Genomic DNA, 13,645 nt, shown 5'->3' on the forward strand with positions numbered 1-13,645 from the left:
ATTGGGGACGATCAGCCATTATCACAATGAATGGCGGTGCTGGCTCGAAGGGCCGAATGGCCTCCTCCTGCACCTATTTTCTATGTTTCTATGAGACCCTTCTTCAGACTTAGGGTCTCGACCCGATACGTCACCGCTGAGTTACTCCAGCATTTTGTGTCTATCTTCGGTTTAAACCAGCATCAGCAGTTCCTTCCTAGACATGGATGTAGAGATCTATTTAAAAATACGGTAACACCAGATGCTTGCTTAATAACTTAATAACTTAGGCAGTTACAACTATTCCAGTTGTCCAGCCGAGAGGTTGCGTTTGTGGTAGCCGAGAACCTCTGGACTCCATAAAGACAGTCATTCTGTGAAAGCTGGTCTCCGCGCAAGAATTACACTGCAACTCCACCAGAAGACTGGAAGGACTAAAGGTTATGACAAAAGGAAACTGATGAATTCCCGCCACTCCTACCTTTTCTCTGATCCATGCTTCGACTTGCTCGACTTTTTGCAGGAATTCCAGGAAATCCCGGTTTTCCTCCAACATTTTGCCGCGTGCAGCCACCGCTACCTTCAGCTGTTCCCAACTGTCCAGGAGCTGCCGCAAACTACGGTGGATTTCGTTGGATTTGGGATGATGGCCCGATAGTAGCAATTCACCTATCTTCAGTGGCAACATACAAAGGGCACAGTTAGGGTAACATACTCAAAGTGACACCAAAGAAACATAACAGTGACAGACACCTTAGGAAGGGCTGGGCTGGGAAGTGTCAGGGCTGGGAACTAGAACTGACCAACCTCTGAAGGGCCTGTCCCACTTTCACGACCTAATTCATGATCTTTTTTTACTCGTGGACATTTTTCATCAGGCTAAAAAAAACGCCCCGACCTACTTGATGCCACGAGTACCTACGACTAGCATCACGGCCCGCTACGACCTACCTACGACCTCCTACGACCTCCTGACGAGTATGAGTCAAGGGCAAACTCGGCAGAGGTCGTGAATTAGGTCGTGAATGTGAGAGGCCCTTAACTCAGAGACTAGGGAGCTATCTGTTAAGCCATTGAAAACATGAAGATATTCGATAGGATGGTCTCAGGGGTAAAGCAAACCTGCATGAGACAGGTTCACTTGCACCTCCTCCAACCTCATCTACTGTATCTGCTGTTCCAGGTGTCAACTTCTCTACATCGGCAAGACCAAGCGCAGGCTCGGCGATCGTTTCGCTGAACACCTCCGCATAAACCTACCTGATCTCCCGGTGGCTCAGCACTTCAACTCCCCCTCTCATTCCCAATCTGACCTTTCTGTCCTGGGCCTCCTCCATTGTCAGAGTGAAGCCCAGCACAAATTGGAGGAACAGCACCTCATATTTCGCTTGGGTAGTTTACACCCCAGCGGTATGAACTGACTTCTCTAACTTCAGATAGGCCTTGTTTTCTCTCTCCATCCCCTTCCCCTTCCCAGTTCTCCCACTAGTCTCACTGTCTCTGACTACAATCTATTGTTGTCCCGCCCCCTCCCCTGACATCAGTCTGAAGAAGGGTCTCGACCCGAAACATCGCCCATTCCTTCTCTCCAGAGATGCTGCCTCACCCACTGAGTTACTCCAGCATTTTGTGCCTACCTGCACGAGACAGATCCAGAGTTGCAGCAAGTTGAAGATTACATTTAATCCCTAATAAATACAAAGGACTGAGACGAAGTATACTGCAGCTGATGACATTTGCCTGCTATCTTGGGCTGCTTCTCCGAATGATAAAGAGGGCTAACCTGTTACCCTTTCAGTGTCATTAGAGAAATTGCTGCAATCATGACTGAGGATCGGACGTAAGGTCTAGCCATTAGTTTAGTTTAGTTTAGAGATACAGCGCAGAAACAGGCCCATCGGCCTACCGAGTCCACACCGACCTCCGCACATTAACACTGCCCTACACACACTAGGGACAAGTTACAATTTACAGAAGCCAATTAACCTACAAATCTGTACGTCTTTAGAGTGTGGGGGGAAATCAGAGATCCTGGTCAAATCCACACAGGTCAGGTGGAGAACGTACAAACTCCGTACAGACAAGTAACTCGTAGTCAGGATGGAACCCGGGTCTCTGGCGCTGTAAGCCAGCAACTCTACTGCTGTGCCACCGTGCTGCCATTAATGACACTGGCTGAACAAGAGGTTTTTAATTAAGGGGGAGGTTGTCACACAAGCAACGTCAAAGAGGAGCAGCCGCAACTCATTAAAAGAATTTCATTGTGGAAAAATAATTAGATTCTCACATGGATAAAGGAAGAAGGTCCTGACCTCAGTAACATTTGTAATAATGGCCTGGTGGGCCAGGATCTCAGCCTCAAAGGCCTGGTGCTTCTGTAGCAGCTTCAGTTTGCCCTGCAGGTCGCTGATGTCTGTAGAGGTATTATCCTTTAATTTCTGCATCCTTTCGGTGATCCAGCCCTTCTCCTAGAAAATGAAATACAGATAGAAATTTTTTGTTTAGTTTAGTTTAGAGAAACAGCGCATAAACAGGCCCTTCGGCCAACCGAGTCCGCACACACCAGCGATCCCCACACATTGACACTACCCTACACTAGGGACAACTTCACATTCATACCAAGCCATTTAGCCTACAAACCTGTACGTCTTTGGAGTGTGGGAGAGAACCGAAGATCTTGTAGAAAACCCACGCAGGTCACGGGGAGAACGTGCAAACTCCGTACAGACAGCATCCAAAGTGAGGATCGAACCCGGATCTCTGGTGCTGTGAGGCAACAACTCTACCGCTGCACACTAGTAGGCCGGAGTAGGCCTTGTAGGCCGGTAGTAGGCCGGAGGATCCTTACACAGGATTCTTGGCTTGACATTACACACTCCTCCCTTCCTGATTTTTGTGCTCTCTCCTTTTTATACTTTCAGTAAATATTCACCAATATTTCAGATGCCGTGATGAATTTAGCTTCAAGATTCATCTGCAATTCTCTTATACTTTCCATTTCTCCATCTGATGCTTATCCCGAATTCCCTCTTGCCTTTTAACACTGAATGGTAATCATCTAGTTAATGTGGCAGAACATGTTGAAGTGCTTCAGAGTATCAATTGAATCAGGTCAGGCAGCAACTGGATAATTATATCCAGGTATAGATGGGGTAAACGCAGACAGGCATTGTCCCAGGGAAGGAGAATCAAGAACCAGACGGCATAGGTTTAAGGTGAGAACTATAACATTTAATACAATAGACAATAGACAACAGATGCAGGAGTAGCACCTTCAGGCCAGCACCGCCATTCACTGTGATCATGGCTGATCATCTACATTCAGTACCCCGTTCCTGCCTTCTCCCCATATCCCTTGATTCCACTATCTTTAAAAGCTCTATCTAACTCCCTCTTGAAACAATCCAGAGAATTGGCCTCCATCGCCCTCTGTGGCAGAGAATTCCACAGATTCACAACTCTCTGGGTGAAAAAGTTTTTCCTCATCTCCGTTCTAAATGGCCGACCCCTTATTCTTAAACTGTGGCCCCTGGTTCTGGATTCCCCAACATCGGGAAGGTTATTAAGGAGGTTCCAGAAGCCTGGAGGGTGGCTAATGTTGTGCCTCTATTCAAGAAGGGCTGTAGGGAAAAGGCTGGGAACTATAGGCCAGTGAGCTTAACATCTGGGGTGGAAGATTGCAACCTTCACGTGGTCCACCCTGTTTCGACTAATGCAATCAACCTGGCGCGCACAAACAGAAGATCAAACAGAATAAGTTGTCCTACAACTTTAGGCTGTGCACGCCATACGCAAGAAGAAGAAGAAGTGCTTAACATCTGTGGTTGGAAAGTTACTGGAGAGTATTCTGAGGGATAGGATGTACATGCATTTAGATAGACAAGGGCTGATTAGGGACAGTCAGCATGGTTTTATATGTGGGAGGTTGTGTCTCACTAAAAAATCTGATTGAGTTTTTTGAAGATGCACCCAAAAAGGTCGATGAAGACAGTGCTGTCGATGTTGTGTACATGGATTTTAGTAAGGCATTCAACATGGTTCCACATGGTAGGCTGCTCTGGAAGGTTAGATCACATGGGATCCAAGGAGAGATAGCTGAATGGGATAGAAAGTTGGCTTCATAGAAGGAAGCAGATGGTGATGGTGGAAGGTTGCTGCCTGTGACTAGTGGTGTGCCTCAGGGTTCGGTGCAGGGCCCATTGCTGTTTGTCATCTATATCAATGATTTGGATGAGAACGTACATGGCAAGGTTAGCAATTTTGCTGATGATACAAAAGTGGGTGGTATTGTAGCTAGAGAAGATGGTTGTCAAAAATTGCAGCAGGATCTTGATCGGTTGGCCAGGTGGGCTGAGGAATGGTTGATGGAATTTAATACAGAGAGACGTGAGGTGTTGCATTTTGGGAGCACTAACATGGGCAGAACATCCAGAGTGAATGGTAGGGCTCTGGGAGTGTTGTGGGGCAGAAGTATCGGTAATTAGTTTGTTGAAAATGGCATTACGGATAGATAAGGTAGACAAAAAAGCTTTTGGCACGTTGGCCTTCATCAGTCAGAGCATTGAGTTTAGAAGTTGGGAGGTCATGTATGCAGTTGTATTGCTGAGGCCGCATCTAGAGTATTGTGCCCAGTTTTGGGCACCATGTTATAGACAATAGACAATAGACAATAGGTGCAGGAGTAGGCCATTTGGCCCTTCGAGCCAGCACCGCCATTCATTGTGATCATGGCTGATCATCCACAATCAGTACCCCGTTCCTGCCTTCTCCCCATATCCCCTGTCTCCGCTACATTTAAGAGCCCTATCTAGCTCTCTCTTGAAAGCATCTGGAGAACCTGCCTCCACCGCCCTCTGAGGCAGAGAATTTCACAGACCCACAACTCTCTAAGAAAAATTGTTTCCTCGTCTCTGTTCTAAATGGCTTACTCCTTATTCTCAAACTGTGGCCCCTGGTTCTGGACTACCCCAACATCGGGAACATGTTTCCTGCCTCTAGCGTGTCCAAACCCTTAACAATCTGCTTGTTATAGGACCAATGTTGTCAAGCTGGAAAAGGTGCAGAGAAGATTCACGAGGATGTTGCCAGGACTCGAGGGCCTGAGCGATAAGGAGAGGTTGAGCAGGCTAGGACTCTATATCTTGAAGCGCAGGAGGATGAGGGGTGATCTAATAGAGGTGTATAAAATCATGAGGGGAATAGACGCACAGAATCTCTTGCCCAGAGAAGGGGAACCGAGAACCCTAGAACATAGGTTTAAGGTGAGGGGGAAAAGATTTAATAGGAATTTGAGGGGTAATGTTTTCACACAAAGAATGGTGGGTGTATGGAATGAGCTGCTGGAGGAGGTAGTTGAGATAGGTACTATTGCAACGTTTAAGAAACATTTAAGCAAGTACATGGATAGACAGGTTTACAGGGATATGGGCCAAATGCAGGCAGGTGGGACTTGTGTAGGTGGGACGTGTTGGCCGGTGTGGGCAAGTTGGGCTGAAGAGGGAATAGGCAACGTTTCGGGTCGAGACCCTTCTTCAGACTGATGTGATGAGTGATTGGGCTCATTAGGCTAGAGGCAAGTGAGTTTTGAATAGGCAGAAACTTTTAAAGGGTGGGAAAATGGAAACGCAAGAAGGGCAATATATTAATTGAGCATTGAGCTGACAAGGATATAGGCGAGGTTCAGCAGCAGATGAGCTAAAGCTGGTGTATGTCGTGGTGTCACTACACTATTCAAGAACAGCAAGGGGTTGAATGTTGTAAAAGAGTTAAGGGCCTGTCCCACGAGCATGCGACTGCATGCGGCAAGCGCGACCTAACATGGTCGCTTGAGCCTTACGGCCTCGCGGGGCCAGTCCCACTTTGATCGCCAGAGCCGTATGGAGTTGTGTGGAGCTGGTCCCGACATCGCGCAGGGCTCCGAAAAACTGATAGTCCAAAAATTCCGCGCGGCAACGGCCTGCTGGCCCGCAGCCGCATAGAAGGCGTACGCAGCGTCTCGGCGGGCGTACGCACCGTCTCAAAGCCGTACGCACCGTCTTGACGGCGTACGCCTAGCGCGGACTTCCTGCGGACTTCACTCGAACTTCACGTCAACTCGTACGGGATCACTCGACCTCCGCGCGGCCCCCGCTTCCGGTTTGGTCGCGCCTGCCGCATGCAGTCGCGTGCTCGTGGGACAGGCCCTTGGGATAGAGGTCTTAGAGATAGCGGAGTTAACTGATATGGAGGGAAGGCAGGAACGGGGTACTGATTGTGAATGATCAGCCATGATCACATTGGCCTACTCCTGCACCTATTGTCTAATGTGTATAGTTCTCCTAGTGCCAGCCATATCTATCCATCAGCAACCAACATCACCAAAACAGTCCGCCTGGAGCGTTAACAGGAACAGTCTGCTCAGTCTGCCTGAACCTATCTGATCTCCTGATTAACTCCCCTTCCCATTCCCACACTGACCTTTCTGTCCTGGGCCTCCTCCACTGTCAGAGTGAGACTAAACGCAAATTGGAGGAACAGCACCTCATATTTCACTTGGGCAGCTAACACCCCAGTGATATGAATATTGACTTCTCTAACTTCAAGTAATCCCGTCATTCCCTCTCTCTCCATCCCTCCCCCATCCGAGTCGCACCAGCTTCTCATTATCACCTGGCAAACAGCTAACAATGGCCTATTTCCTTTATCATCGTTACTTGTTTGCACATCTTTGTTCTTTTTCTCTCGACTTCACTGCCGATATCTCTCGTTTCCTTTTCCCCTGACTCTAGTCTGAAGAGGTTCAGATTCTGACCTTGGCAAATTGCAGAGAAACTACAGGCAGTTCTGATTATTTGAGCAGACGAGGGCAGTGGATCTCTGGTGTGAGCAGTGCCCAGAACCAGAGTCACAGATATTTCACATAGGAACTGAAGATACAGTAATAGCCGTGTCCCACGGTACGAGTTCATTCCAAGAGCTCTCCCGAGTTAAAAGAAAAATCAAACTCGTGGTAAGCACGGAGAATGAACGTAGCGGGTACGTCGGAGCTCGGGGACGTCTCTTAGCGCTAACGGCAGGTACTCGGGAATACTTGCTAACGCCAGGTAAGCACGGGAAGACTCGTAAAGATTTTTCAACATGTTGAAAAATGTCCACGAGAGCCCCGAGTACCGACGAGCGGCCATTCCCGTAAATCTCCGAGTTCGAATCAGGGCAAACTCAGGAGAACTCTTGGAATGAACTCGTACCGTGGGACAGGGCTTTAAAAACAGTCAAAGCATACTGGCTGTATCATAGGCAGCTTTTTGTTGTACTATATAGACCATTGCACACAAACGAACAATCTTTGATTTTTTTTGTAGTTTCTTTTAAAATCTGTTGTTATATTATTTGTAATGTTTCACATTTTATTAGTTGTAATGTTTACTTTGTATTAATAAAGGTGAACTGCTCAGCAAGTCCTGGCTTACTCTGCCTGGTGTTTTAAGCCCCTGTCCCACTTAGGAGACCTAAACAGCAACCTCTGGTGACCTTGCCCGCCACCCAAAAAATAATCAAGGTCGAGGTGACCTGCAACCTCCTACCACCTCCCACACATATGTTGAAAACCTTCCTCGACTATGAAGAAAACCAGCTTCGACTAGACCTGCGACTAAAAAATGATCGATTTTTAAAACGGCAACCTATTTTTAGTCGAGGCCGGTTTTAAACACGATGACAAAATAGCAGCAACCTAGATGAAGCCTCGACTACGCGGAAAACACTTTCGACCATTAGGGAGAGTGACCAAAACCTCCGGTGACCTCATGGAAACCTTGGGTGGCGGGCAAGGTCACCAGAGGTTGCTGTTTAGGTCTCCTAAGTGGGACAGGGGCTTTAGGAACAGTGCCTAAATATGACACCCATGGAAACAGTGAGAGAGTTGGATCCAGACCTGTGCTGATGAAAACATGGTCTGCAATTTTGTTTGAGACTAAAAGCCAATGCCGATGCTGTGAGGAAATGGAAAAAGCCGACCTGATCCATTACTGGGATCAGAGCTGAGGTATCTGCTCCTGAAACCAGCGCTGCTGCTTTCCACATCAGGAAGCATGGGATCAGTCACTTTTTCCGGAGGCTCCAAGCAAAGCTGAACTGTTGCTGTGTGAATGCAGCTGTTCATGAGAATGCTAGACTGCTAATTCGTTCAACAACACTACCTCACAATGGGGAGTTATTCCAACGGAAGAAAAAGGACCATTAAGGACATTTATCCCATTCAAATAGCCCTTGCCATAATTCTGCCCCATGATAGTAAAGGGCCCTGTCCCACTGTACGAGCTAATTCAAGAGCTCTCCCGAGTTTAAAAAAAAATCAAACTCGTGGTAAGTACGTAGAATGTATGTAGCGGGTACGTCGGAGCTCGGGACATCTCTTAGCGGCTCGTAACGCTAACGGCAGGTACTCGGGAAAACGCGGTAAGCTCGAGGAGGAAGAGGGGGAATAAAATGGAGATGGGGGCTTGGGGCATGGGAGATGAATACACCGAGGGGGGCGGAGGGGGGGGGGGGGAGGAGGGCAGGGTGTCTTCGGAGGGATGGGTTTGGGAAATGGCAGGAAAAATGGGAGTTCACCAGGGTGGGGGTGGGGGAAAGAAAGGAGATGTGTTTGGGGTGGTTATTGAATTCTGCATCTAGGTCACCTCTAACAAGCTGCACTCCCCCCCCCTCTCTGGACTCTCATCCATTTCTCCCCTCCCCCTCCCCCTCCATTCCTTCCTCTAGCTTCACTATTCGCAACTCTTCCATCAGTCTGTCTCGCACCTTCTGCTTTTATCTCTGGCCTTTGTTCCAACCATCTATCTCTCAACCCCACCCACCTCTCCTTGCCTTTGTCCTCCTATTATTTGTCACATTTTGTCCTGCCTCACCTCTAGTCCAGCTTACCTCCAACAACCCCATCCCCCCCTCCCCCCACAATCATTCTACAGAGGGCCCTGACCTGAAACGCCACCTATCCGTGTCTTCCAGAGATGCTGCCTAACCCGTTCAGTTAATCTTGCACTTGTCGTTTTGTGGGGCGGTTATTACTTGAATTTGGAGAATCCAACATTCACATTATGTATCATTCTTAACTGTCACTGTATGTCATGTTGTCACTTGCGGGCGGAGCACCAAAGTAAATTCCTTGTATGTGAATACTTGGCCAATAAACTTATTCATTCATTCATTCATTCATTCATTCAGTCATTCTTTCATTCATTCATCACACAGTCGGGGGGCTGTAAGATACACAAGCAGAATATGAGGTGCTGTCCCTCCGGTTTGTGTGTGGCCTCGCACCGGCAATGAAGGAACCCAAGGACAGTAAAGTCGGTATGAGAATGGGATGGGGAGTGGCTATAATAAACATGAAACGCTAAATTATCATGGTCCAGTAATTAAAATGAATGGAATATAAACACAAAAAGCTGGAGCAACACAGCAGATCATACAGCATTTCTGGAGAAAAGGAATAGGTGACGTTTCAGGTCGAGACTCATCTTCGACCCGAAAAGGTCACCTATTCCTTTTGTCCAGAGATGCTGAATTACTCCAGCATTTTGTACCTATCTTCGGTTTACACCAGCATCTGCAGTTCCTTCCTACACAAACTTAATGGAATGTTGGCCTTTATATTGAAGGAATAAAGAAGTTAGTCTACAGTTAACCCTTGCAAGACCACACCTGGAGTATTGTGACCTCGGATTATCCTTGTTCGGACTTTGCTGGCTTTACTTTGCACTAAACGTTATTCCCTTATCATGTATCGATACACTGTAATGGCTCGATTGTAATCATGTATTGTCTTTCCGCTGACTGGATAGCACGCAACAAAATGTTTTCACTGTACCTTAGTACACGTGACAATAAAGTAAGTAAGTTTATTAGCCAAGTATTCATATACAAGGAATTTGCCTTGGTGCTCCGCCCACAAGTAACAACATGAAATAGTGACAGTTACGAATGACTCAGAAAACACTAAACATTAATAATAATAAAACATTAATGATAAATGAGCTACCTCTTCAACAAGAGACAGCAAGAAGCAGGTGAGGACTTTGAAGCTAGACAAAAATGCTGTAGAAACTCAACGGATGCGGCAGCATCTATGGAGCGAAGGAAATAGGCAACGTTTCGGGCCGAAACCCTTCTTCAGACTGATGTAGGGTGGGGGAAGGAAGAATAAAGGAAGAGGAGGAGCCCGAGGGCTGAGGGAGAGCTGAGAAGGGGAGGAGACAATAAGGGCTACCGGAAATTGGAGAAGTCAATGTTTATGCCGCTAGGGTGCAGACTGCCCAAGCGGAATATGAGGTGCTGCTCCTCCAATTTCCAGTGGTGCTCACTCTGGCCATGGAGGAGGCCCAGGACAGAAAGGTCAGATTCGGAATGGGAGGGGGAGTTGGTGCTGAGCCACCGGGAGGTCAGGTTGGTTAATGCGGACTGAGCGGAGGTGTTCGGCGAAACGATCGCCAAGCCTACGCTTGGTCTCACCGATGTAGATCAGCTGACATCTAGAGCAGCGGATGCAATAGATGAGGTTGGAGGAGGTGCAGGTGAACCTCTGTCGCACCTGGAACGACTGTTTGGGTCCTTGAATGGAATTTTGAAGTGTTCCTCGCTAGCCTGAGAACACTAGCAAAGTCCTGTAATTTCTGCCAGTGCATGACGGACAGCTTGCTCCGTGACAAGATTGTGTTGGGCATTAGCGACTCGCAGGCGAGGGGACATTTGCTGCAGGAAAGGAAGCTCACTCTCAACGGATGCATCGACATCTGCAAGAGTGCCGAGACTGCTGAGTCACATCTCCAAGCTTTCACCAGAAGCTGCAGGTCTGCTGCTGCAGTCCACAAAATCAGGCAGCAGAGCGGCAAGAGAGGTACGGCTGTGCAATACACACACAAGCAAAGCAAGTGGGCTAAGCCTAAGAACAGCCAAGGCAAGCACAATCAGGAAGCGAAAGCGTGCAAGTATTGTGGCAAGGAGCATGCAATGGACAAACAGCAATGTCCAGCCTAGGGACAGATGTGTAGGGCATATGGCAGTCACAACTACTTTGCCAAAGTGTGCAGAAAGAGTAAAGTACACAAAGTGGACAACCAGGCCGAAAGTAACATGAGCATTGAGTACATAGATAGTGTCACGCTCACAATTAACACGGTGCAGCCTAGAGATGATGTCTACGCGTCGATGCTTGTCAATGGGAAGCAGGTCGACCACCAAGTGGACAGTGGAGTGAGCGTGAACATCTTGCCACGCAGATATTTACACGGCGTAGACCACACGCTAGCCCCATGTCAAAAGAAGCTCATGATGTGGAATAAGACTATGATGGACACGGAAGGAGTTTGCCGGGTTCAGCTGCTCAACCCCAAGTCAAACCGCAAATATTCTGTGGAGCTCATTGTGGTCAGTGATGGCTTCACACCACTGCTAGGAAGCAAAGTGAGTCAGCGAATGAATTTGATCACTGTAAATGACGACAGCTTTCACAGTGTACACACGTCAACGGTCGTAAAAGAGACAGCATGTAAGGCTGAAGAACGCTATGCAGAGATGTTCGATGGTAAACTAGGAGAGCTGCCTGGTGAAGGACACCTGCAGATTGACGAGGAAGTACAACCCACAGTCTGATCACCACCACGTTTACCTCGTGCAATAAAGCAAAAGGTGAAGACAGAGCTAGAGCACAAGGTAGAGCGTCCGTGATCGCAACAGATCACGACCCGATGAGTTGGGTCAGCCGACTCGTGGTCGTGGAGAAAAAGAATGCCGATCTCCGGGTGTGCACCGATCCACGACCGCTAAACAAAGCGTTAAAGCGAGAACGTTATCCGCTCCCAGTTATTGAGGACATCTTGCCAGATGTCGACCTAGCGAAGATCTTCAGTCAGCTAGACATGAGCTCAGCCTTCTGGCAGGTGAAACTGGACGACAAATCGTGCAATCTGACGATGTTCAACACACCTTTCGGGTGTTACAGGTGGCGCGATTGCCATTCGGTTTAAGTGTATCGTCTGAAATCTTCCAGCGAAGATTACATCAAGCGCTCGAAGGGCTACCTGGAGTGATCTGCGTTGCAGATGACATCCTCATCTATGGTAGGGGAGAGGCGATGGAAGACGCTGTCATCGACTGCGACTCGAAGCTCAGTGATATGCACAACAACACACCAAACTTAACAAGGACAAGTCTGGCTTCAGAGCAACTGAGATACCCTTTTAGGACATGTGATCACTGGCACAGGACTGCAACCCAACCCCAAAAAGGTCGCAGATGTTGTCAATATGCCAGCACCCTCAGATGTACAGGGGGTGCAGAGGCTAGTTGGATTTGTCAACTACCTGAGCCGCTTTCTACCCAGCCTGTCTGATACCCTTGAGCCCATCAGAATCCACCAGACGAGCTAGTCGCACGTCAACACGCGAAGCACGGCCAGTCCATCAAAGACCAGGGCGAATCTACTACACAACTAACGTGACACAGGCATTGAAACAACAGCCAGCGCCTACTGAAAAGCAAACAGCTACTGAGCGGACTGACAAAAACAAGGACATTGACATAAACGAAACAGTGAGAACTCGCTCACGCCGAGCTGTGAGACCGCCTAAGTATTTTGGAGACTATGTGACCCATTGATTTAGTTCTTATCAATTGTTATGTCTGTATGGGGTTGCAAGTATGATAAAAACAAGCTTATGTAAATAAGATAATGAGAAGGAAAGGAAATTTTACTTTTGAAAAAGTGTTATTTTCCCACTGGGAGTGGTTACAGAGCAGAGGGATCCAGGAGTACAGATACATAGTTCCTTGAAGGTCGAGTCACAGGTAGATAGGGTGGCTTTTGGCACATTGGCCTTCATCAGTCAGAATATTGAATATAAAAGTTGGGAGGTCGTGTTGCAGTTGTATAAGATGTTGGTGAGGCCCCATTTAGAGTATTGCGTTCAGTTCAGGGCACCGTGTTATCGGAAAGATGTTGTCAAGCTGAAAAGGGTACAGAGGATGTTGCCAGGATTTGAGGGTCTGAGCTACAGGGAGAGGTTGAGCAGGCTGGGACTCTATTCCTTGGACCACAGGAAGATGATGATCTTATAGAGGTGTATAAAATCATGAGAGGAATAGATTGGGTAGATGCACAGTGCCACTTGCCCAATGTAGAGGAATCGAGGACCAGAGGACAAAGGTTTAACGTGAAGAGGAAAAAAATTAATAGAAATCTGAGGGCTAACTGTTTCACATAAAGGTTGGTGGGTGTATGGAACCAGCCAGAGGAGGTAGTTGAGGCTGGGACTATCACAATGTTTAAGAAACAATTAGACAGGTACATGGATCGGACTGGTTTAGAGGGATCTGGGCCAAACGCAGGCAGGTGGGACTAGTGTAGCTGGGCAAGTTGAGTCGAAGAACCTGTTTCCACGCTGTATGCCTCTATGTCTCTACTGACTTGGAGAAATATTTATTTAAGCCTGGTGGAGGCACAAACACACATCAACGGTGCATGGTATTGTCTGTGATAAGCTGTGATGTCAGGGCTGTGGACCCAGTACTGGAAGGTGCATTTAGGCCGGGGACCTTTTTATTGAGCAGCACAGATGTGATGGTTCAAACGTCTTTTCATTGTCGTAAATATCCCATGATTCTATTTCTATGAGTGTGTTAAGCTTTT

At 47.6% G+C, this 13,645-nt stretch overlaps 1 protein-coding gene across 1 annotated transcript in view; it reads right to left on the reverse strand.

Annotated features, from left to right (window-relative positions):
• Positions 1-13,645, reverse strand: part of sptbn5 (spectrin beta, non-erythrocytic 5) — a 288,791-nt gene that overhangs the window by 97,695 nt on the left and 177,451 nt on the right. The window contains exons 38-39 of the mRNA XM_033026595.1: positions 2,292-2,447; positions 461-652 (exon numbers count right to left, since the gene is read on the reverse strand). Of these exons, the coding sequence (XP_032882486.1) occupies positions 461-652; positions 2,292-2,447 (348 nt within the window). The remainder of the gene's footprint in view (positions 1-460; positions 653-2,291; positions 2,448-13,645) is intronic.

Source organism: Amblyraja radiata, chromosome 9 (assembly GCF_010909765.2).
Source record: "Amblyraja radiata isolate CabotCenter1 chromosome 9, sAmbRad1.1.pri, whole genome shotgun sequence".
Taxonomy (NCBI): Eukaryota; Metazoa; Chordata; class Chondrichthyes; order Rajiformes; family Rajidae; genus Amblyraja; species Amblyraja radiata.